Source organism: Heterodontus francisci, chromosome 10, assembly GCF_036365525.1.
Source record: "Heterodontus francisci isolate sHetFra1 chromosome 10, sHetFra1.hap1, whole genome shotgun sequence".
Taxonomy (NCBI): Eukaryota; Metazoa; Chordata; class Chondrichthyes; order Heterodontiformes; family Heterodontidae; genus Heterodontus; species Heterodontus francisci.
In genome coordinates this window covers 31,881,818-31,904,096 of record NC_090380.1, presented here as the reverse complement: position 1 = coordinate 31,904,096, position 22,279 = coordinate 31,881,818, and the positions used below count along the sequence as shown (strand labels likewise).

The 22,279-nt window shown below is 40.7% G+C and overlaps 1 protein-coding gene across 3 annotated transcripts in view; it reads left to right on the top strand.

The window, feature by feature from the left end:
* Nucleotides 1-22,279, top strand: part of cdkl5 (cyclin dependent kinase like 5) — a 172,021-nt gene that overhangs the window by 122,806 nt on the left and 26,936 nt on the right. For all 3 annotated transcript variants that reach the window (XM_068040382.1, XM_068040383.1, XM_068040384.1), the window contains 4 exons: nt 2,988-3,089; nt 18,518-18,629; nt 18,714-18,822; nt 21,135-21,237. In XM_068040382.1, the coding sequence (XP_067896483.1) occupies nt 2,988-3,089; nt 18,518-18,629; nt 18,714-18,822; nt 21,135-21,237 (426 nt within the window). The remainder of the gene's footprint in view (nt 1-2,987; nt 3,090-18,517; nt 18,630-18,713; nt 18,823-21,134; nt 21,238-22,279) is intronic.

Genomic DNA, 22,279 nt, shown 5'->3' with positions numbered 1-22,279 from the left:
TACAAGGGAACTTATGCGTGCTTGCAGAGATGTGGGCAGGTTTCTTAATGTGTTTTTTGTCTCTATCTTCACATAGGAGAGGGTTGATGTAGACATTGTAGTTAAAGAGAAGTGTGAAATATTAGATACGCTAAGCATTATGAGAGAGGAAGTATGAGAGGGTCTGACATCCTTGAAAGTGTACAAATCGCCAGAGCCAGATGGATTCATCCCAGGTTGTTAAAGGAAGCCAGGGAGGAAATAGTGGATGCGCTGAGTATCATCATCAAATTCTGACTAGATACAGGAGAGGTACCAGACAATTGGAGGTCTGCGAACGTTGTACCATTGTTTAATAAGGGGGCGAGGGATATGCCAAATAATTATAGGCAGGTCAGTCTGACCTCGGTGGTGGGTAAATGGTTAGAATCTATTCTGAGGGACAGGATAAACTGCCACTTAGAAAGGCACAGATTAATCAGGGATAGTCTGCATGGATTTGTTAAGGGAAGGTCATGTCTTACTAACTTAATTGAGTTTTTTGAGGAAGTAACAAGAAGGATTGATGAGGGAAGCGCAGAGGATGTGGTCTACATGGATTTTAGTAAGGCATTTGACAAGGTCTCACATGGCAAACTGGTCAGTAAAATGAAAGCCCAAGGGATACAGGGGAATGTGGCAGCTGGGATACAGGGGAATGTGGCAGCTTGGATCCAGAATTGGCTCAGGGCCAGGAAACAAAGGGTGGTAGTCGACGGATGTTTTTGTGAATGGAAAGCTGTTTCCAATGGCGTTCCACAGTGTTGAGTATTGGGTCCGTTGCTGTTTGTGGTGTATATTAATAATTTAGACTTAAATGTGGGAGGCATGATTGCTGATGACACAAAAATTGGCTGTGTAATTGATAGTGAAGAGGATAGCTGTAGACTCCAGAAAGATATCAATGGTTTGGTTGAGTGGGTGGAAAAGTGGCAAATGGAATTCAATCCAGAGAAGTGTGAGGTAATGCATTTGGGAAGGGCAAATAAAGCGAGGGAATACACAATAAACGGGAGGATATTGAGAGGGTTAGAAGAAGCGAGAGACCTTGGAGTGCATGTCCACAAGTCCCTGAAGGTGGCAGGACAGGTAGATAGAGTGGTGAAGAAGGCATATGGAATGCTTTCCTTTATTGGCCGAGGTATAGAATTCAAAAGCAGGGATGTAATGCTGGAACTGTATAAACCACTGGTTAGGCCACAGTTGGAGTATTGCATACAGTTCTGGTCACCACATTAGAGAAAAGACGTAATTGCTCTGGAGAGAATACAGAGGAGATTTACAAGAATGTTGCCAGGGCTCGAAAGTTGCAGCTATGAGGAAAGATTGGATAGGCTAGGGTTGTTTTCCTTAGAGCAGAGGAGGCTGAGGGATGACTTAATAGAGGTGTACAAAATTATAAGGGGCCTAGATAGAGTAGACAGGAAGGACCTGTTTCTCCTAGAGGAGAGGTCATTGACCAGGAGGCACAGATTTACGGTGATTGGTAGAAGGATTAGAGGGGACATGAGGAATAGCTTTTCACCCAGAGGGTGGTGGGTGTCTGGAATTCACTGCCAGGAATGGTGGTGGAGGCAGAAACCCTCAATTCTTTTAAAAAGGTACCTGGACATACACCTGAAGTGCTGTAGTCAGCAAGGCCATGGACCAGGTGCTGGAAAGTGGGATTAGATTGGGTGACTAGTTTTTTTGGCCAGCGTGAACATGACTGGCTGAATGGCCTCCTTCTGTGCTGAAATTTTTCTATGGTTCTAACTAGCTGGAAAATGGTTCCAAAATCACTAGCAGCCCTTCAGTACATTGCCCAAGTTCTCTTCCTTAAATCAGGTACAGCAAGATCATTTATAGTGCCCCCACAACTACCCTGGTTGAGGCTTAAATATTTTGTCCTCATCCTTCCCCACATCTCTGCCTAAACTGACACAGTATAGAACTTGTATGAGAAACCAGGAACCTTTTATTTGTAGAAAAAAGAGAATTTAATCCCATTATTTGGACAAAGTTTGATTTCTGTGGTTAAGGGGACACTTGCTAATTTAAAGAGCCACCCAAGGGACAACTCCACTCTTTCCACTATCTACCTGTGCCTATGCAGGAAATGAGCAATTGAATAGATAAAGGGAATGTAGTACACATAGTGTAAATGAATTTTCAGAAGACAATAAGATGTATCCTAACAATCTTGTTAGAAAATATCAGACATACATTTTAAGAGGAAATATAGTAGCGTAGAAATTTGGTCTATGGACAAAAAATAGAGTTAGGATAACTGGGTGTTGCTTAGATTGGAGAAGGATTGCATGCGGTGAACCTCGGGGTCACTGTTTGGTACTCGCTAATTTCGACTTGGCATAAAGAGTGCAATATCAAAATTTACTGATGTCATAAAAGTGAGGGTATGTAACTTATCGAACCATTGTACCACCAAGCATTTTAAATGCTGGAAAAGAGAATATTTTAAATGTATGATTAAATAATCAATGAATGAATTGCAGCTACGCTGAGACCCTGGTTGATCTTGGATGCCAGTATGCTTTTGTGACTCTTAACACGTGTACTGGCTGACTCAGAATTGTCTGGGATTGCATATACATTAAATTAATACTGCAGTCCATTACTCGATACGTAACAGCACATGTTGTAAAAATGAAAAGGGTAGAGCAATTAAATAACACAGAAGAATATCCTCTTAATGGCTACAGTAAATTCAGTGTAAAAGGATGTTGGGAAGGGTCGGGTTATATTGCAATCTGTTATACTTTCTAAATGACTTTTCATGTTATACATCCCATTATCATGCCTCTTGAACCCCATGAAAGTGACTTCATTTTTATGACTCAAAATAGTTTTCAGAGCTGTTCAAGATCCACAAAGATATGCAGTTATTGTGTAGGCTACAACTGAAGATAAACTGCATTCATTTTGATTACATTTTTGCTATTTGAATAATTTTTATATCATGTTTGCAGATGGAACAATCCTTACCTGATGGAAAGCATAGCAGACCACCAATCAAAGATTCTACCAGGGATAATGCAATGTCATTCCACAACCATCAACATCAGATTGAGGTCAGAATTAATTAAATTTTCACTGCCTTAACTCACAGGTTAGGTTGGCAGGCATGCTTTCTGTTGTTGAGCTTCAATTTTTGCTCCCTGAAATTTGACAAATTTTTAATTTATTTATTCGTTCGGGAGATGTGGGCATTGCTGGCTAGACCAGCATTTATTGCCCATCCCTGATTGCCCTTGAGAAGGTGGTAATGAGCTGCCTTCTTGAACCGCTGCAGTCCTTGAGGTGAAGGTATACCAATAGTGCGGTGAGGAAGGGAGTTCCACGATTTTGACCCAGCGACAGTGAAGTAACGGCTATATAGTTCCAAGTCAGGATGGTGTGTGACTTGGAGGGGAACTTGCAGGTGGTGGTGTTCCCATGCATCTGCTGCCCTTGTCCTTCCAGGTGGTAGAGGTCGCGAGTTTGGAAGTTGCTTTCAAAGGAGCCTTGGTGAGTTGCTGCAGTGCATCTTGTAGATGGTACACACTGGTGCCACTGTGCGTCGGTGGTGGAGGGAGTAAATGTTGAAGGTGGTGGATGGGGTGACAATCAAGTGGGCTGCTTTGTCCTCCTGTACTCTTTGAACCAGGGTTGATCCCCTGGCTTGATGGTAATGGTAGAGTGAGGGATATGCTGGGCCATGAGGTTACATATTGTGGTTGAATACAATTCTGCTGCTGTTGATGGCCCACAGCACCTCATGGATGCCCAGTTTTGAGTTGCTAGATCTGTTCAAAATCTATCCCATTTAGCACGGTGGTACTGCAACCTGATGGTGGGTACCCTCAGTGTGAAGACGGCATTTCGTCTCCACAAGGACTGTGCGGTGGTCATTCCTACCTCATGGACAGATGTAGATTGGTGAGGACGAGGTCAAGTATGTTTTTTCCCTCTTGGTTCCCTCACCACCTGCCGCAGACCCAGTCTCACAGATATGTCCTTTAGGACTTGGCCAGCTTGGTCAGTAGTGGTGCTACCGAACCACTCTTGGTGATGGACATTGAAGTCCCCCCACCCAGTGTTGAAGGCCTGCTACCCAACCTGAACTCAACAGGACCCGACGACTTAAGTCGGGTTCGGGTCTGGTTGGGCTGCTCTTCCGGGTCTGTCTTTTGGGCTCGGGTCAGGTCGGGCCAGGTCCAACACGCACCAGTCTTGTATTTTGCTCTGTTGGGAGTTCAGGACGTCAAGGAGGAAAACTGAGTCTGCGCAGTGAGCGGGTGAGCTAAGACGTCATCACGCTCCTGCTGCAGCTTCCTGAATCCATCCATCCAAAAGTGGGTAAGTAAGTAAGTGCACTATGGAGGTAAAACGAATGCTGTCACTGGAGTATGTTTAGCAGTGGAAAGTTTGTACGTGGAAAAGGTAAATCTCCTGTTTGGAAACATTTCAATCCTGTTGTTTTCCGTGATAGTAAAAGTTCAACTGGATTTGTACAATGCAAATTTTGCAAACATCTACTAAAATATGACAGCAAAAAGACAGGAAATTCATCATTGCAGCAGCACACTGATAAAGGTTGTACTCGACCCGCAGCAGGGCCAAGTCAGTCGTCCATAACTCCGTTAGTACAGATGAGCGGATAAAACCATACCCACTCACAGGAAATCACAAATTACAGACAAATGCGTGAGTCTCTGTTGCAAGGATATTCGACCTTTACAAACTGTCTCTGGTGAAGGATTTGTTGAGCTAGCACAAGAGCTGATCAATGTGGGTGCTGCATACGGTTGAGTAGCAACATCAAGTGTGTTACCAAATCCAATTACAGTTTCAAGAAGGTGTCGTATGCGGCTGAAGAAAAGAGAAAACAACTAATTTCTCAGATTACTGACATACTGAAGGATGTGAATGTGAGAATGACAACTGACATGTGAACGGACGACTACCGTAAAATCCATTATATGTCGATAACTTGTCATTACATCACAGTAGATTTTAAACTTAATGCCAAAGTTTTAACAAGAGCAATGTTTCCACTGGAGGGCATCACAACTGGCAAAAACATCAGTTGTGAGATTTTAAAGCTACTCATGAATACTTTTGGATTCGACCCAGCAAATTTAAATAAATTAGTCTGGGTGACAGATCACGGCGCTAACATTAGTGCTTGCACTTAGACCATATCAACATCGGGATTGTCAGGACCATGTATATAACACGCTGCTTCGACATTCACTTGATCCAAAGGAATTCGCTTCCAAAGCTCCGGATGTTGTAGAAACGATACATCATGCCAAAGCCTTGGTGACATATGTTAAGCAGTCTGGTCTTGCTGCACAGTTGTCTAAAACTTTAAATCCAATGGCAGAAACGAGGTACAGTACTGTGTATCTGACACTGAATTCAATTCAGGATATTTATCATGAGCTGCGCGAGAAACTGGAACAGTGTGGGGAAAGCTACTGGCTGGAAATCATCGTCCCCGATGTCTTGCAGTTTTTGGTTGACTTTCTCCGACCATTTTATGAAGCTCAGAGGGAATTCGAGGGAGACCAGTATCCTACATTGAACCTGGTAATTCCGTGGTTTGAGAAACTTAAATGACTCTGTATGTCACTTTCTTCAGATACTCCAATGCAAGCAGTTGTCAGGCAACAGCACAGAGAGTGACTTGTGAAGAAAGTTGAAGTAAATGACATGCACGAGATAGCAACATTTCTCTGACCCAGATTTAATCAGCTGCAAATGTTGTCCAGCCATTTTAGGGACGAAGTTCATTCTGAAGTGCGCAGTCGTATCAGCAACTTCGAAACAGAAGACCCTGTGAAGGAAACAAAAGTGGTTGACGATGAACCTATAGCTGCCAAAAAAGCACTGACTGAATTTGCTGAAAGAGAGAATGTTCATGAAGAAATGGATACAATTGATGTAGTGCACAGCACAGAGGCCTGCTGTGTTGGCGATGGCAAGCAAGCATGATCTGTTGGGAAGGTGGAAGGAGCACAATGTTGCATACCCTAAATTGGCCAGGCTGGCTAGAAGTATACTTTGCATTCCGGCGAGCAGTAGCAGTAGTGAGAGGAACTTCAGCATAACTGGAAGGACAAATGACCAGCGGAGGACTACCCTTAAGCCTTCCACTGTTGACTCTATTCTTTTTTTACATGACAATTTATAACACCTTTTGTTCTTTTTTTTTGCCATGTCTGTAACTGAGACTACTTACTTGTTATGTCTGTAACTGAGACTACTAAATCAAATTGTTCACCTAATTGCCTCTTGGGTGCTTCATTGGAGTAGGCTATTTGTTTTCTTTTCAATCTACGTTTTGACATGATTTGTTTCTGTTTTATCTGGTTATTATCACAGTGTTGTTTGTGGGAGCTTGCTGTGGGCAGTGCTGCGTTTCCTTCTTTACAACGGTGACTACAATTCACAAAGACCTTCACTGGGTGGAAAGTGGTTTGGGACGTCCTGAGGTTATGAAAGGTGCCAGAGAAGAGCAAGTCTTTCTTTGTAGAGAGAAAATGGATAATCTCATGAGAAGACTGCTTAAAATTCATGAGGGAGTCGAGATGTTGTTTGAAAGTCTCGGAAGAGACTGGTTGATATTTCTGACAGAAAAGAGAAATACTGTGTGTATTTGAAAGTTATCTACAAAAACTTAGTTCGGCTCCTAGAGGTGGGATCTTTAAGGAGATGGAAGAAAGCTGTTCAATAAATACATAACTATTTGATCACTGTTACATTATTTGTTTTGCATTTTAATACTTCAAATCAGGGCTTCTGGGATGCTTTATCTTGTCTAAGACTGAACTGTAACCTTACAGAGGAACAAGAAAGTCCAGTGTGTAAAAGCAATTAACAAGCAGCGCTTGCTGATTGTAAGTTTTTGTAGCACTGCCAGATGAACAAAGATCTCAAAGAATAGATGGACACTCAAAGCTTTGGAGGGTTGAGATTCATCCATGACATCAAATAATCTAGGGTAAGAATTTTTTTTTAAAGTGATACTAACCTTTATGAAAAATTGTATTAAATGTCAATGCTAGAAATTGTTTAACATACTTTTTCAACATTAACATTTTTTTTTGCTTTGTAGGCTATTTGAGGTGCTGGTGGTGTGTATGCTGATGAACCACCAGAAGTCTTCAATCAAACAGTACAGATCTGCACTTTCAGTAAAGGCCTGCTCGGCTCTGCAAAGGAAAACCGATCCTAGCCCGACAGAACCACATCCGGCCCGAACCCTTTCATTTTTTCCCGCACCCGACCCGACTGCCTGGAATGTTCACTTTACCTACCTTCCGTTTTTCACTTTTTCAGTTTGTGCAGGTAAGTAACAAAAACTGTAGTTGGACTTGAAAGGTTGTTTAAAAAGATGAAGATTAGAGTCATAGAGTCAGTGATTGTTTAGTCACGTGTTAAACAGAAACCCATGGAATTGTGCTCAGACAGGTTGTGCCACACTGTACCAGTATTGCTTAAAATAAACACAATTGCCTGAAGGCTCAGAAAATATACATTAGCTAGACTCCTGCTTTACAGGTTGAAATACTTGCTGCAAGTTTATCCAGTGAGTAGCTGAGATGCAGAGACCAGGAGGAAGGTCCTGGGTGATTCAATATGATAAAATATTGAATATTTATATAAAAAATATAAAATAATCACTGTCAGGACTCTAGTCTACACACACAAGAGTACTGTATGTATGTGTGTAGACTAGAGTCCCGATAGTGATCATTTTATATTTTTTATATAAATACTGTATATTTTATAATGAATCACTCAGGACTACCTTCCTGGTCTCTGCATCTCAGCTGCTCACTGGATAAACTTGCAGCAAGGATTTCAACCTGTAAAGCAGGAGTCTAGGAGGTAATGTATATTTTCTGAGCCTTGGGGCAATTGTGTTTATTTTAAGCAATACTGGTACTATACGTCGCTCTTGGCTGACATACGTGTCCTCAGTACCTTGCTCTATGGCAGCGAGGCCTGGACAACGTATGTCAGCCAAGAGCGACGTCTCAATTCATTCCATCTGCACTGCCTCCAGAGAATACTTGGCATCAGGTGGCAGGACCGTATCTCCAACACAGAAGTCCTCGAGGCGGCCAACATCCCCAGCTTATACACACTACTGAGTCAGCGGCGCTTGAGATGGCTTGGCCATGTGAGCCGCATGGAAGTTGGCAGGATCCCCAAAGACACATTGTACAGTGAGCTCGCCACTGGTATCAGACCCATCAGCCGTCCATGTCTCCACTTGAAAGACGTCTGCAAACGCGACATGAAATCCTGTGACATTGATCACAAGTCGTGGGAGTCAGTTGCCAGCGTGCGCCAGAGCTGGCGGGCAGCCATAAAGACGGGGCTAAAGTGTGGCGAGTCGAAGAGACTTAGTAGTTGGCAGGAAAAAAGACAGAGGCGCAAGGGGAGAGCCAACTGTGTAACAGCCCCGACAAACAAATTTCTCTGCAGTACCTGTGGAAGAGCCTGTCACTCTAGAATTGGCCTTTATAGCCACTCCAGGCGCTGCTTCACAAACCACTGACCACCTCCAGGCGCTTATCCATTGTCTCTCGAGATAAGGAGGCCAAAGAAGACTGGTATTATATGACACAACCTGTCTGGGCACAACTCCATAGATTTCTGTTTAACTCGTGACTAAACAATCACTGACTCCGTGGGTCTAATCTTCATCTTTTTAAGCAACCTTTCAAGTCCAATTGCAGGTTTTGTTGCTTATCTGCACTAAGTGAAAAACGGAAGGTAGGTGGTAAAGTGAGCATTCCGGACCCGGTGGTCAGGTTGGGTGCGGAAGAAAAATGGCGGGGCTCGGGTCCGATGTTGTTTGGGTCAGGTTTTTATCTCCTGACCTGAGCAGGCCTTTACCCAGCGTACATTTTGTGCCCTCGCTCCCCCTAGTACTTCTTCCAGTTGATGTTCAACATGGAGAAGCACTGATTCATCAGCCGAAGCGGGGGCGGTAGGTGGTAATCAGCAGGAGGTTTCCTTGCCCATGTTTGACCTGATGCCATGAGACTTCATGGGGTCCGCAGTCAATGTGGAGGACTCCCAGGGCACCTTCCTCCCAATTGTGTGCCACTGTATCGGTGGACAAACCCAGGGTGGTGATTGTAGTGTCTAGGACATTGTCTGCAGGGTATTATTCTAGTGTATTACTGAGCATTTGACTGGTCTGTGGGACAGCTCTCCCAATTTTGGCACAAGCCCCCAGATGTTAGTAAGGAGGACTTTGCAGGGTCAACAGGGCAGGGTCCAGTGCCTAGGTTGATGCTGGGTGGTCTGTCTAATTTCATTCATTTTCTTGGACTTTGTTTGATACAATTGAGTGGCTTGCTCGACCATTTCAGAGGGTATTTAAGAGTCAACCACATTACTGTGGGTTTCGAGTCACAGGTAAGGATATTAGTGGACCAGATGAGCTTTTACAACAATCGACAATGGTTTCATGATCATCACTAGACTAGCTTTTTTAATTTCAGATTTATTAATTGAATTCAAATTCCACTATCCGCTGTGATGGGATTTGAACCCATGTCCCCAGAGCATTAGCCTGGTGTTCTGGGTTACTAGTCTAGTGACGTTACCACTACGCCACTGCCTCCCCTTTCCTAAACCATGCTTTGTCCACCTTTCTCACTTATAGCACCAGAACAATTTATTGTGTGTTACATGGTAAAATACTGCTATCCTTATAAAAGTTTAATATCCTCCTACTTACTGTGAACAATGCCATAAGAGATCCATTGGACCTTTTTTTAAAACAAAAAAGGAAAAATAACTCTCAATTTACATGGAAGCTGAAAGTTATAACTTATTTTTCCATCTGCAAGGTTTCCTCACCCAATACTAATTAAACTGTGACCTAAGACTTTGTTTCCTTACAAATTAGACCTGTGGTCTCAAAATCACATTGCTCCTCCTTGGGAGCACAATAATATGCGTTATCTGATATAACACTGTGCAAGCCGAATAAAACAGTGTTATTTGACTTGTGAGCATTACCACAAGCAATTCAATATACACACATATAATTCTCGAATGGCAGTCTGCTATCCACATCAGGCTTACATGTAATTAGCAGTGTGACGTCACTTTATTTTATCTATTATACCTGTCCAGCCTCACAATGTCCCAATTACCAGACCTAGATGAAGGCTAAATAGATGCTGTTTTATGGCAATCTTTTTTTTAATTTGTTCATGAGATGTGAGCATTGCTGGCAAGTCCAGCATTTGTTACCTATCCCTAGTTGCTTTTGAGAATGTGGTGATGAGCCACCTTCTTGAACAGCTGCAGTCCACATGGTATAAGTACACCACAGTGCTGTTCACAGGGGAGTTCTAGGTTTTTCACCCAACAACAGTGAAGGAACGGCGGTATAGTTGCAAACCAGAATGCTGTGTGGCTTGGAGGGGAACTTGCAGGTGGTGGGTGGTGTTCCCATCCGTCTGCTGCCCTTGTCCTACTAGGTGGTAGAGGTCCCCGGTTTGGAAGGTGCTGTCGGAGGGGGCCTCACCTTTCTATCTCTAGTTTCCTCCGAGATATCTCCATTTCTCCACTTCTGCCCTCTTGAGCATCCCTGATTTTAATCATTCCACCGGTAGCGGCCATGTCTTCAGCTACCATGGTCCTAAGCTCTGCAATTCCCTCCCGAGACCTCCCAGCCTCGTTTCCTCACTTTACTCTTTTAAGACGCTTCTTAAAACCGATATCTTGACCAAGCTTTTGGTCATCTGCCCTCATATCTCTTTATGTGGCTCGAAGTCAAATTTTGTTTGAGGATGCTCCTATGAAGTGCCTTTTGATGTTTTACTACTATTTCACACAATGGGGAGGAGTCATCTGGATTTCTCTGTCAGAAATGACTGTGAATGCTTTCAAATCTACAATCAGTAGAATTTTGTTAAGGAAAGGTATTGAGGATATGGAGCTAAGGTGGGTAAGTGGGCTTGAGGTACAGCTCAGCCACAATCTAACTGAATGGTGGAGCAAACTCGAGAGGCTGAATGGCCTCCTGCTGATCTGTGTTCCATTATCATTCAACTTGCCATCAGCATTAGAACTGGAAATTTGCTGTTTTGTATGTGTCTCGGTGTTTTACTTATTTTCTACCATGTTAAACTCCAGAAAGCTTGTAATGTAAGGATGATGCCAAATTTACTCAGTTTCACATTTATTGTGCAGTGTAAGAAGATTACAAACGTAGCTCGTCACTCAAAACCCTCTCCCAGTCCCAGTGAGTGTCTGCTTTAAGCGTTCAACTAAAACCCCAATTAACTCCCTTCACCTGCATATAATCACACAATTAACAGATTCCTTTCTTTCTTTTACAATACAACTTAGATTAATACGCTCAAACAATATTTCTTTAAATTCCATATTATGCGCAAAGTATTAACATGTTCAAAGAATATTTCAAAATAAATCAAAATTAAATTCCATATTGGGCACAAAGTTTTTATATTGAGAGACGACCCTCATCCAGCACCTCCAACAATTTCTTTGCACTCGCATCTCTCTTTATGAAACAATCGGATAGCTGATGACTTGTATCTACCCATTTAAGTTTGGAGATTTACTTTCTCTCCAACATTTGTTTCAATTCAGCGAGGACAATACGTAGTCTTTTCTCACTCACACTTTTTGTAGATTGTATATTGTCCCACAAAGAACGATTATCCACATAACATTCAATGGGTATCCTATGTTCAGAATTTCACCCAAAATATTTGACAAATAGAACCCCATGTCCGCTGCCTCCACAAGACCCAGTGTTTCCGCAGCTAACGTGCTTTTAACAACCCGTTTTATTTTCTTAGCCTTCCAAGCTAAAAGACAACATTTCTCATTTGCACCCATCAGAAATATTATGAAGCCAGCTGCACTCGAATACCCATCAGCAAGATTAGCATGTGAAGCATCACTAAAAATTATTAGCTTCATGTTCTTTGGGTTACCTAAGGATGGGAACTTCAGTACACATTTCTCTGGATTTAGATTTTTCAATGTTTTATTTGCCCTTACAACATTCTCAACTTTTGGATGTTTCATCATCGTGCTTAACTCCAGCACTTCAAAACTAACATCAGGCCTAGTCTGACAGCCCAGGCAGTTTAATTGACCCACCAGGCTACGCAATTGCTCAATCCCTGCTTTAGATCGATCGATCATCTTTCTGTGATGACCTAACACGCTTAACCGGGATAGGAGTAACACTCTCAATAGGATTGTTAATTCAAACTTATTCCAGACTTGGTCTGCTTCATATCCAAACCAATATATTTATATATATATATGACTCCCAATCTTAAATTCTGCCCTAATCTTATTAAGAACATATTTCTTAAAATCTGCAGTACCACCCCATAAGAAATCATCAACGTGCATCATGAAGATGCCTGAAAGTTTCCCTTTTTAATACCAATAGAATATTGCAGGATCTGCTTTTAGTTGAACACAACCAATTTTCATCAAAACATCTCACCAAGAATTACCACGCCCTGGAAGCATCGTTAAGGCCATAGACGCAGATGTTCAGTTTCCATAATTTTCCTTCTGCCTCTTTAGGTGGTTTCAGATACACTTCTCTCTGAAAAGTATCACCTTGCAGACATGCAGCTTTTATGTCAATGGATCTACATTTCCTTGAATATGTGGCCAAAAGAGCCAAAAAGATTTTCAAGATTACTTTTCCAGCAGTAGGAGAGTCCACTTTAACATTGGAATCCCCCAGTCGCTCTTTAAAACCTCTCACAACTAACCTTGCTTTAGCCTTATAAGTTCCATCAGGAAGGACTTTTTCAATACAAATCCATCTATGTGACAAAGCCAGCTGTCCCCTATCTGGTACCTCAGAATAGACTCCAAACTCTCTCCAACTCTCTAATTCCTTATGTTTTGCTTCTCTTATTAGTTTATCCTCAAGTTTATTGGCAGCCACTAAAACTTCCCAATCATGAGGACTTCTGCTTCTAGTTCTGTTCCGAGGCTGCCCTCTAGCCTTCGTTTCATTGTGGAACCTGTTCATACTACGGCCTCTATTAGCACTTTGATGTCTTTCAGAACTACTGCTAGAAGATCTCCCCTCACACTTTATCGGAGGCTTTTTCTCCAGTACGTGATCGCTTCCTCACACAAGAGTCACTTCCTGACCCACTATCAAAACTTGCACTGCACTTTCTTACCCTCCACTCTTTCACCCCATTCTGCCAGTCCATGACTCTGGCTTCTTGGCCATCATCTTGAACATTTAACCAATATTTAAACTTGCCTGTAGATTTTCCTGTATGGTCCACAATTGTCGCATCCTTCCATTTACCAGACATCTCTGGGATATCTGTCACCCGAGTACCTACTCGAGGCAATTGGCCTTTGGATGCGATAGCTCTTTCCTGAGCATCATGATTGGTTACATTGCTATCCAACTCTTGATCTACCTGTGCCTCAGGACCTTCATCACAAAACTCATGAGTATTTGAGGTACAAGGTGCCTCTTTTCCCTCCATCAGCTACTCAGATTCCGAGATTTTATAATCAGCCCCAATTAATCATGAAGAATGAATCTTAACAGTTTGATTTCCATGCTTGATAACTACTGTTTTACCATCCCAACCGATTTCCTTACCAGGGTCCTTCCATTCCCTATGGCCCTCTCTTTTATAATAGACCAAATTTCCTGAACTAAATTCCGCCTCAGATGGCCTCATACGATGCCTCAGAGTTCTGCGAATTTTCTCTCAGACCTCAGCCTTGATGAAAGCCTGTCTCCCCGCATGTAAAGCATTCAAATGTATAGAAAAAATTGAACTAATTGTAATACCTTCTAGAGCAGGATGACTGTTGCACAGTACAGAAGGCAATTTGGGATTCCAGCCATAGACCAATTGATAGGGACTATATCCTCTAACCATCTGGAACGAATTCTTCGCATGAACTGCCCATGCCAGGGCAGTTGTCAACTTGCAGTTTGCCTGGTTAGCCAAGATTTTATGTACATTTCATCAGCCACAGCGTGATTCCTTTCACAAAGCCCATTGCTGAAACTGCAGTATTCATAACTGTCATGTTCATGTTTTCACACATATCCCTGAACTCGTCATTGGTAAATTTCCCTCCATTATCAGTCAGAAACTTAGCTGGTGCCCCAAGCCCAGTCCCTATCCATTGCTCCATAATTTTGTCTATAATCACTCTTTTGTCCTTACTATTTATTATTGTAGAAAGACTAAATCTAATTGGTAGGTCTATAAAATGTAGAATGAAAATATTCTTGTCTTTGTCCCATACCTTTAAATTCATGGCAACTACCTCATTAAAGTCACGTGCCAGTGCAAGGCTTACAATAGGACTTGATGTTGTCCTCTGATACTTGTACAACTTTCACACTTTTCATTAATCTCTTCTATTTCCTCATACTCTTCATCAATCACACCTGCATCTTTTAGTAGGGTTTTTAATCTCTGACAAGTAGGATGAGCAAATTGACTGTGTAACTTTAAGATAATTTGCCTTTTATCTCTCTGATTTGTAACACCTGATGCCATCAACATTTCTCTAACACTCTGACTAGAAATTTCATGTTATGTTAAGGGTATACAATAATGCCCTGACTGGGTAAATTGCAAATTCACTAGCTTCCTAAAAACAATTGCCTTGTTATGCTCCATATCAAGTTTCATCCGTGCCTTTTTCATTGAAGGCTTATTCGAGAGTAAAGGTATCACACTTGAGACTACATCAGTACTGATCAAGTGGCTTACCCCAGCTATTTTACTTGGGATTGCTACTGTCTTCAGACTTTAATGTGCTGTCATCACAACCTAAAGCTAGTAGTACTTTTATACTCCTTAACCTTATGTCGGTCCTCACTAGAGTGAATCCAGGTAACACTGTAACTAATCAGTTCCACATACTGTTGACTGACAAGCATTATCTAGTACCGCACAGTTGAACAAATCCATAACCAACACCTTCACATAGGATTAAAACTCCTTGTGACTAGTAGAGTTCGTTCAGATCCATGAGTATCTTCCTCTTCTGCCTCAGAATTCCCTGCGTCATGCGTTATTTCGAAGACTCTGCCCCTCCGCTTAGGGTAGTTCATTGCATAATGATACTTTGAGTCACATCTGAAGCACCTATTAACTGTTCCTTGGGCATTCCTGGGATTCATTCACCTATGATTGCTGTTCAAACTCGGTCTTCCACTGTAATATTCAGACCTGCTGAAGTGCTTTCATCCTCATTCCTCATGTCTTTAATTCTTTCAATGTACTTATGCCTGCTTCCAGTAGCTGGATTATTTTTAAATCTTGTAAACATTGAGTCCTCCATTCTTTGTGTCACCGCAGAGCGCCCTGCTTGTTTTACCAGGTCTGTGGGAAATGACTGTTACCCCAGGAATTTTTTTCAGGCCGCAGATATTTGGTCCAACAGGGAGTCTTTGTCTAAGAACTGAACCCCAGTTAGAACCAGGAGCCTGTCCATATGCGACACCCTAGCACAATCTAGCAATTTAAAAGCTAGCACTGAACCAGGGATCGCCAGATTGAATTTCTTTAATCTTTTATACAGTCTGTTAAAGTCCATGACATATTCCATTGAATAACCATCTGTTTTCCGAAATCTGTCAAAGTATGACCATGCCTCATACGCATTCAATAGGTCATCTTTCTTGTAAATTTCATCCAAGAATTCTAACACAAAATCCAACCGTTCATCAGTATCCAACTGACGATCATCCAGTTCAGAAAACACTTGACGTCTGATTTTACTTTTGGTAGGAAGTGACAATGCCAAAGCCATACCTTTTTTTCCTTTTTGGTAGAAATGTAACCCGTGTCCACATATCCACTTCATTCTTCCACTGGTCATATGGTTTAGACTCCAAAGGGTAATCATGCCCTGACAATTTGCACTTGCTTTCTGCCATATCTTTCACAATGGCCCTTGAGACTTTTGTTTTCTATTCAAAAACAAAATTCCTATTTTCCAACCTTCAGCTTTAGGCAACCATCCTCTGCTACCATGTTAAACTCCAGAAAGCTTGTTATGCAAGGATAATGTTCGAGCCTATATTTACTCAGTTTCACATTTATTGTGCAGAATAAAAGGATTACAAACCTGTAGCTGCTCACTCAAAACCCTCTCCCAGTCCCAGTGTCTGCTTTTAAGTGCTCAACTGAAACCCCAATTGACTCCGTTCACCTGCATATAATCACACAATTAACGTACTGTACCATTATTTCTGGTAAATTGGAGGTTTATGCTATTTCTTACCATGAAATGCACTATGTGTCATCAAGATCACTGATTTATGATGGTGATTAATTATAAAAATGGGGGTTCTGGGATTTTTACTGTTTTTGGCATCAAATTCTGCTGTTTTGTTGTTTTGTGTGAAAACTACACATCATTGGCTTTGGCAGGTTCCTTCACATATGTGTGTAATATTTTTATGGCAACTGTATTTCCAGTCCAGCATATACAACAAAGATGATAAGCAGTTATGGGATGCCTCCTGCCATATTCCACAGTGCTGCCAGAGCCTAGAATTTCCCCACAAAGCTACCAAAGGCCCACAGGTGGAATGAGGAGTGATTTGGGAGTAAATCACTATTGCAGAGGTGAAAACTAGGGTTTGGTAACACTAGTTGGAATATTGTGTTTGTCCTTTCGGTTTATTCCTGAGGATGGGGATGGCATGGTGTTCAAAAGGCTGGCAACAGTAGAAAGTTCCTGGCTTTGGGGGAAAGAAGTCTGACAGGCTGGCAACAGTGGGTGCTGATGGAATGTGGAGCACTGAGATGTGCAGGGATTGTGAGAGGGATTCCTTGGATATGGTAGGACTGAGGGAGGTAGGGCACTGTTTTCTGGGTGCATGGAGTGGCTAGGCTTAGAGCACTAAGGTGGTGCTAGGGTGTGTCAGAACTGGGAGGTAGATCCATTTCTGACCTGTTCCTGGCCTCTATAGTAGCATGTACAATGTTAACATTTATTTAAGTTAACAGTGCTTTGATCGCAGTTGATAGTCTCATCCTCAAAGAAAATGTAGCTTTTGTTTACGCTGAATAACATTCTAGAGAATTTGTTTGAGAGCTTTTAGAAGATTCCAAAATACTTAAGTTCCATGCAGGGGGCTTTTAGAGAAGTTTTTCTTTTTTAAAAACCCCATGAAGTTATTTTCTGGTGAAGAAAGAAGTAGTCATAGCAGATTGATCTTGACTTGATATTGTATGTATAATAATGTTGCCTTGTGCTGTAGAATGTACTGCCTAGTTCTGATGCTTCCCTTGGCCTCCCTTTGCTTTTGTTCCGTGACATGTTTGTTATTTTATCTCTCTGCCCTCTGCCCTATAACACACCTCTTTTGTTCTTCTTCCCCTGCCTTTTCACTTGCTCAAAGCCTGTTACATTTCTAACCTTTGCCAGTTCTGATGAAAGGTCACAGACCTGAAACATTAACTCTATTTCTCTCTCCACAGATGCTGCCAGATCTGCTGAGTATTTCCAGCACTTTCTGCTTTTATTTCAGATTTCCAGCATCCGCAGTATTTTACTTTTATTCTGATGCTTCGTTGTTGAATTTATAAACCAACATGGAAGCAATTTTAGCCTGAACAAGTCTGGTGTTCCAAGTGATATTTCTGCATTCAAATTGATGGGCGATTTAGTATGAATATTATGTTGTTCATTATTTCTGCAGGTTAAGAGTGTTTAATCCAGGCTGTGCAGTCTAAACGATGCATACACAAGGGCCATGAGTCAGTCCTGAAATCTAGTACAACCCTTGAATGAAAAGTAGTCTTTAAAAAGCCTTTTCTGTTACATTAAAAGTTCCTTGAGATATAATTGTTTGCTTATTCATGTATTTTCAAGAGAATGAGTCAGTCATTTACAGCACAGCAAGAGGCCATTCGGTCCATCGCGTCCATGCCGGCTCTCCACGAAGCGTCCAGTCAGTCCCATTTCCCCTGCTCGATCCCCGTAGCCCTGGTAGTTTATTTCCTTCAAGTACCCATCCAGTTTCCTTTTGAAATCATTGTTTCCGCTTCCACCACTCTCGTGGATAGAGAGTTCCAGGTCATTACCACTTGCTGCGTAAAAAAAAGTTCTTCGTCAAATTTCCCCTGCATCTCTTGCCCAAAACCTTCAATCTGTGTCCGCTAGTCCTTGTACCATCAGTTAATAGGAACAATTTTTCCTTGTTTACCTTATCCAAAACCTGTCATAATCAAGTACACCTCTATTAGATCTCCCCTCAATCTCCTTTGCTCCAAGGAGAACAGCCCCAGCTTTTCCAACATAACCTTGTGACTAAAATTCCTCATCCTTGGAACCATTCTTTTAAGTCTCAGCCCCATGATGCTTGAATTTTTACTCGGTATTACAAACAGATTCTGATCTAATATATTACTTACCAAGCAGGGTGTGCAAGAAGTAAAATCATTCTACTGTGTTTATTTTTTAGCCTGGAGGATATCATGACATACACTTAGAAGATGGTATATCCACAAAAGAAAATAAGTATGTATTTTCTGATACAATGCCCAGGGATAGACGAGTGCGAAGCTACTATGAAGGTAAATGTAGAGCTAGTTGATCAGTGGATGTTGATTTAGTGTAAGATGATGATGCAACATTTAATAATGTTATTGTTTGTACAGACTATTCTTCACTGGAGGGAACATTCAGTGAGAGAGTTCCAATTAATGTACCAATGACGAATAACACAAAGTCAAAACATTCCAAAAGGCATACTGCTTTTGATCTTTGGTAAGTAAAGTTACCTTTCACTTTGTTTTCTATCTTAAAAGTAATAATTTTGAAAGAAGCTTGCACGTTTGCAAAAATAAATGTGATACCACTCTGGTAAGTGGGCTGTCTGAATTTGAGCAGCCTTCAGGAAAAGAAAAACTATCTCTTCACTTAAGTAGACTTTAAGTAATATGTGCAGAGTGAATACAGAATTTCATTATGTGCTGTAGTGCAGTTTCATGTGTGAAATTCCATCTTAAAACATCTTTCTGCAAACAAGTGCTATATAAATGCACCTTGGGATAAAAGGGTTTTAATTTTAAAATTGTCATTACAATTTGATTTTAACTTTAATCTGTTTAAATGTGAGTCTAAAGAGATTTTGGACATTGTACATAAATGAACAATTCTAATCATCTGAAAATTAAGTTTGTTTGTCATTTCAAGAAGCTTAGTTTGTATTCTGAGAACATTCAAGTCCTTCAGTGTTGCATTTAGTGATGGTAATTTGTAACATTGTTCTGAAATATTGCAATTGCAACATTTGACGTGCATTCAATGTTGCACCAATGTGGTGTTTCCAATCCTCATTTTGATTGACGAGTATGTCAACTGTCTACAGAAAATTTGATTTTATATGTTTCTCTGAAAAATACAGAAAAATATTTGTGAATTACTCAATACTGGTTTTAAAATGAAAAAAATTCATACATGGACTTCATTTGTGTTTAATTCATGTGTGATATCGATACAATTTCCATTCTATTGTGTATGATTCGGTAAAATGTATTACTTTGACATTTTTAAACAAATGTAGAGTTCTTATTTTTGGTAATTTTCAGTGTTTAGGGTATGATGTCACAAATGTAGAAAAGTTGATTCGGAAAATATAGTCAAACCTACTTTAGGTTTGAAAAGATCAGTTAAATTGGATAAAATGCATTTTATTAAAAATTATTAATTTCTATACACAAAATGTCATTTAATGGAATTGTAAAATATTGCAACCCAAATATTTGTCATTTTCATTCTCATTGGCATTTCCATTAATTTAAATATTGAGCAAATGAGTTATGAAATCAGGCTCTTGGGATATTGATTCCTAACAAATTCTCTTTTTGGGATTAATCAGTTCAAATATAATTGTGCAAAAGAAAAAGTTTAGAAATTGACAGTTAAGATGTAATTTACTTTATAGAAAACATAATATATACAACTGTTGAATACAATGTTTGTTTGAGAAGCAAGTAGATGATAGCACAACTTAAGCGGTGTATTGGAGCACTAAGGTTTAGTGCCGTGAATGGGAAGATGCAGATTCAAGTCATGCCATTTTGCTCATTTCCCAGCCTTAGTCATAGTTACTAGAATTCACAGCATGTGCCTGCAAGGGGAGAAAAAAGTGGATGACAGATTCCTGATTGAATGATAGCTGGCCATCCAAAGATGTATTGTTGGAAGTTTATCCGGCTGTCTCTTTACTTTTGGAATGTAGGTATGAGTTCAGGCAGACTACAAAAAATATATAGGGGATAGCTTTTGAGGATATGAAAAGTTTTTTTTTAAACTCAGCCTTGTATGCAATGTTTAACTAATGTCATTTGCACACCTCTCATATTAACAGAGAAGCATAAAACCTGTGTGTTGTACAGAGTATTTTCATTTAGTTTAGTGTTTTTGTTCATGGTAATATTTGGAAGCATTTATGATGCTGGTGCTCATATGTCATTAATCTCAACATCATGTGGATGTAAGAAAAGGAGGGTGTGCGTGCACGTGCACTCAACTAATACGATAAGTTGCGAAATATAATTTTAATTCTAGCATCTCGTGGTTTATTACTGTTAAAATATAAAAATGCCACAATTTAATTACTTTAAAAAAAAAAGAGTTGTGAAGTCTTTACGGCTGAAATTGGTCTATGCAAGCAGCACGAAATGGGCTCATAGTGAAACGGCAACCTTTTTTTCATTGTGCCAGTTTTTATTTTCCATTAACTTGGAAAATATTGCCAAGATTTTTCATTTGAAACCAAATAAAAACAGCAGTGAGATCAGGAAACGAGTCTCCAAAAAGAGTTTGAATTATTGTTTGTAATTTTTGTCAACTTCCGTGGAAAGAAGATCGGGTGCAATGAAAAGTCAACTGCCAAATTGCTGCGAACCCATTTCGCACTGCTGGCGGAGATCAGTTTCACCCCCGTTAACTCTTAAGATCGTCCCATCTGTCATCTCCTAAAGTAATATCAAGAGATTTATCCAACTCACTTGGCATCATTAAGTTTCTTGTAACTGTGAACATGAAGATTAATATATTACTCTTAATTTTAGGAAAAGTACAGAGAATCTTAACATAAACCCTCCTGAACAAACTAAGGAAAAGGGAAAGGGTTTCTTCAGAGCAATAAAAAAGAAAAAGAAGAAATCACAAACTGTAAGTTTTGACTACCCTCAATAGATTGTGGAGTTGGGGGGATAGATTGTGGAGTTGGGGGGGAGTCTCATAGATTTATCGCTTGACAATATTTTCCAAATGTTTATTTTATGTGGAATTAACTCCAGATCTAATTGCTTTTTGGCAGTTCTCCAAAGGGGGAACTGATAATACAGCCAGTGGAACAAAAGTAATACAAAAGGTCTTCATCTGAGGGCCCATGGTGGAACTGTCCATTTTATGCATTTCCCTGGAGCTGTTTAATGTGCTAGAGAAAACTTCAGTTTTTAAATTATAGTTAAAGTATTTTTAGTTTGAAAATGCATATCCAAACTTGTGACTAGATTTTCAGACCAGTAGAGTTATTATGTTGAATTATTTTCAGGGGTTCCTACATATTTTGGCAAGGACATTGTCACACCAACTTGCTTTGTTAAAAGATAACTTTCTTTAATTCACTGACTGGAGATCTGAATTTATATATATATTTTTTAAGAAATTAAAAAAAGATAAAAGATGACTTTGCTAGCAGCTTAAGATGGCTACCTAATTTGCAACACTGTATCCTACATTGCAAAACCTGTGAGGAGGGAGGTGATATGTCTGTTCATCCCAGCAAGAACCAAGACCCAGGAAGTTAAGGGAACTGCTGGTTCTTTTTCTTTTAGCACGAAGAAATACTGCTAACTACTATGCTTGAATCACTGAGTGACTGTCATGTGACAAGCCCCTCCCCATCTGTGGTTTTAAGCCTGTGTTTCTGTGCAACAACAAGGAGAAGCATCTGGACTCTGACACCTGCAGACCCAAGTGGGGGGTCCCTCTCTCGCGCTCTCTCGCTCTCTCTCTCTCCCTCTCTCTCCATTCCAGCTTGTAAGCTTCAAATCCTGCCTGTTGACTGACCACCAGAAACCCCGTTGGAGGAAATTATCCACATCGCTGTCTCCAAGAGACCCACTGGATCCATCATCTATCTTCAAGCTAAAAGCCTTAGGACCACTGAATTCAGCTCGAAGCCAGCCGAATCACCAAACTCCACAGA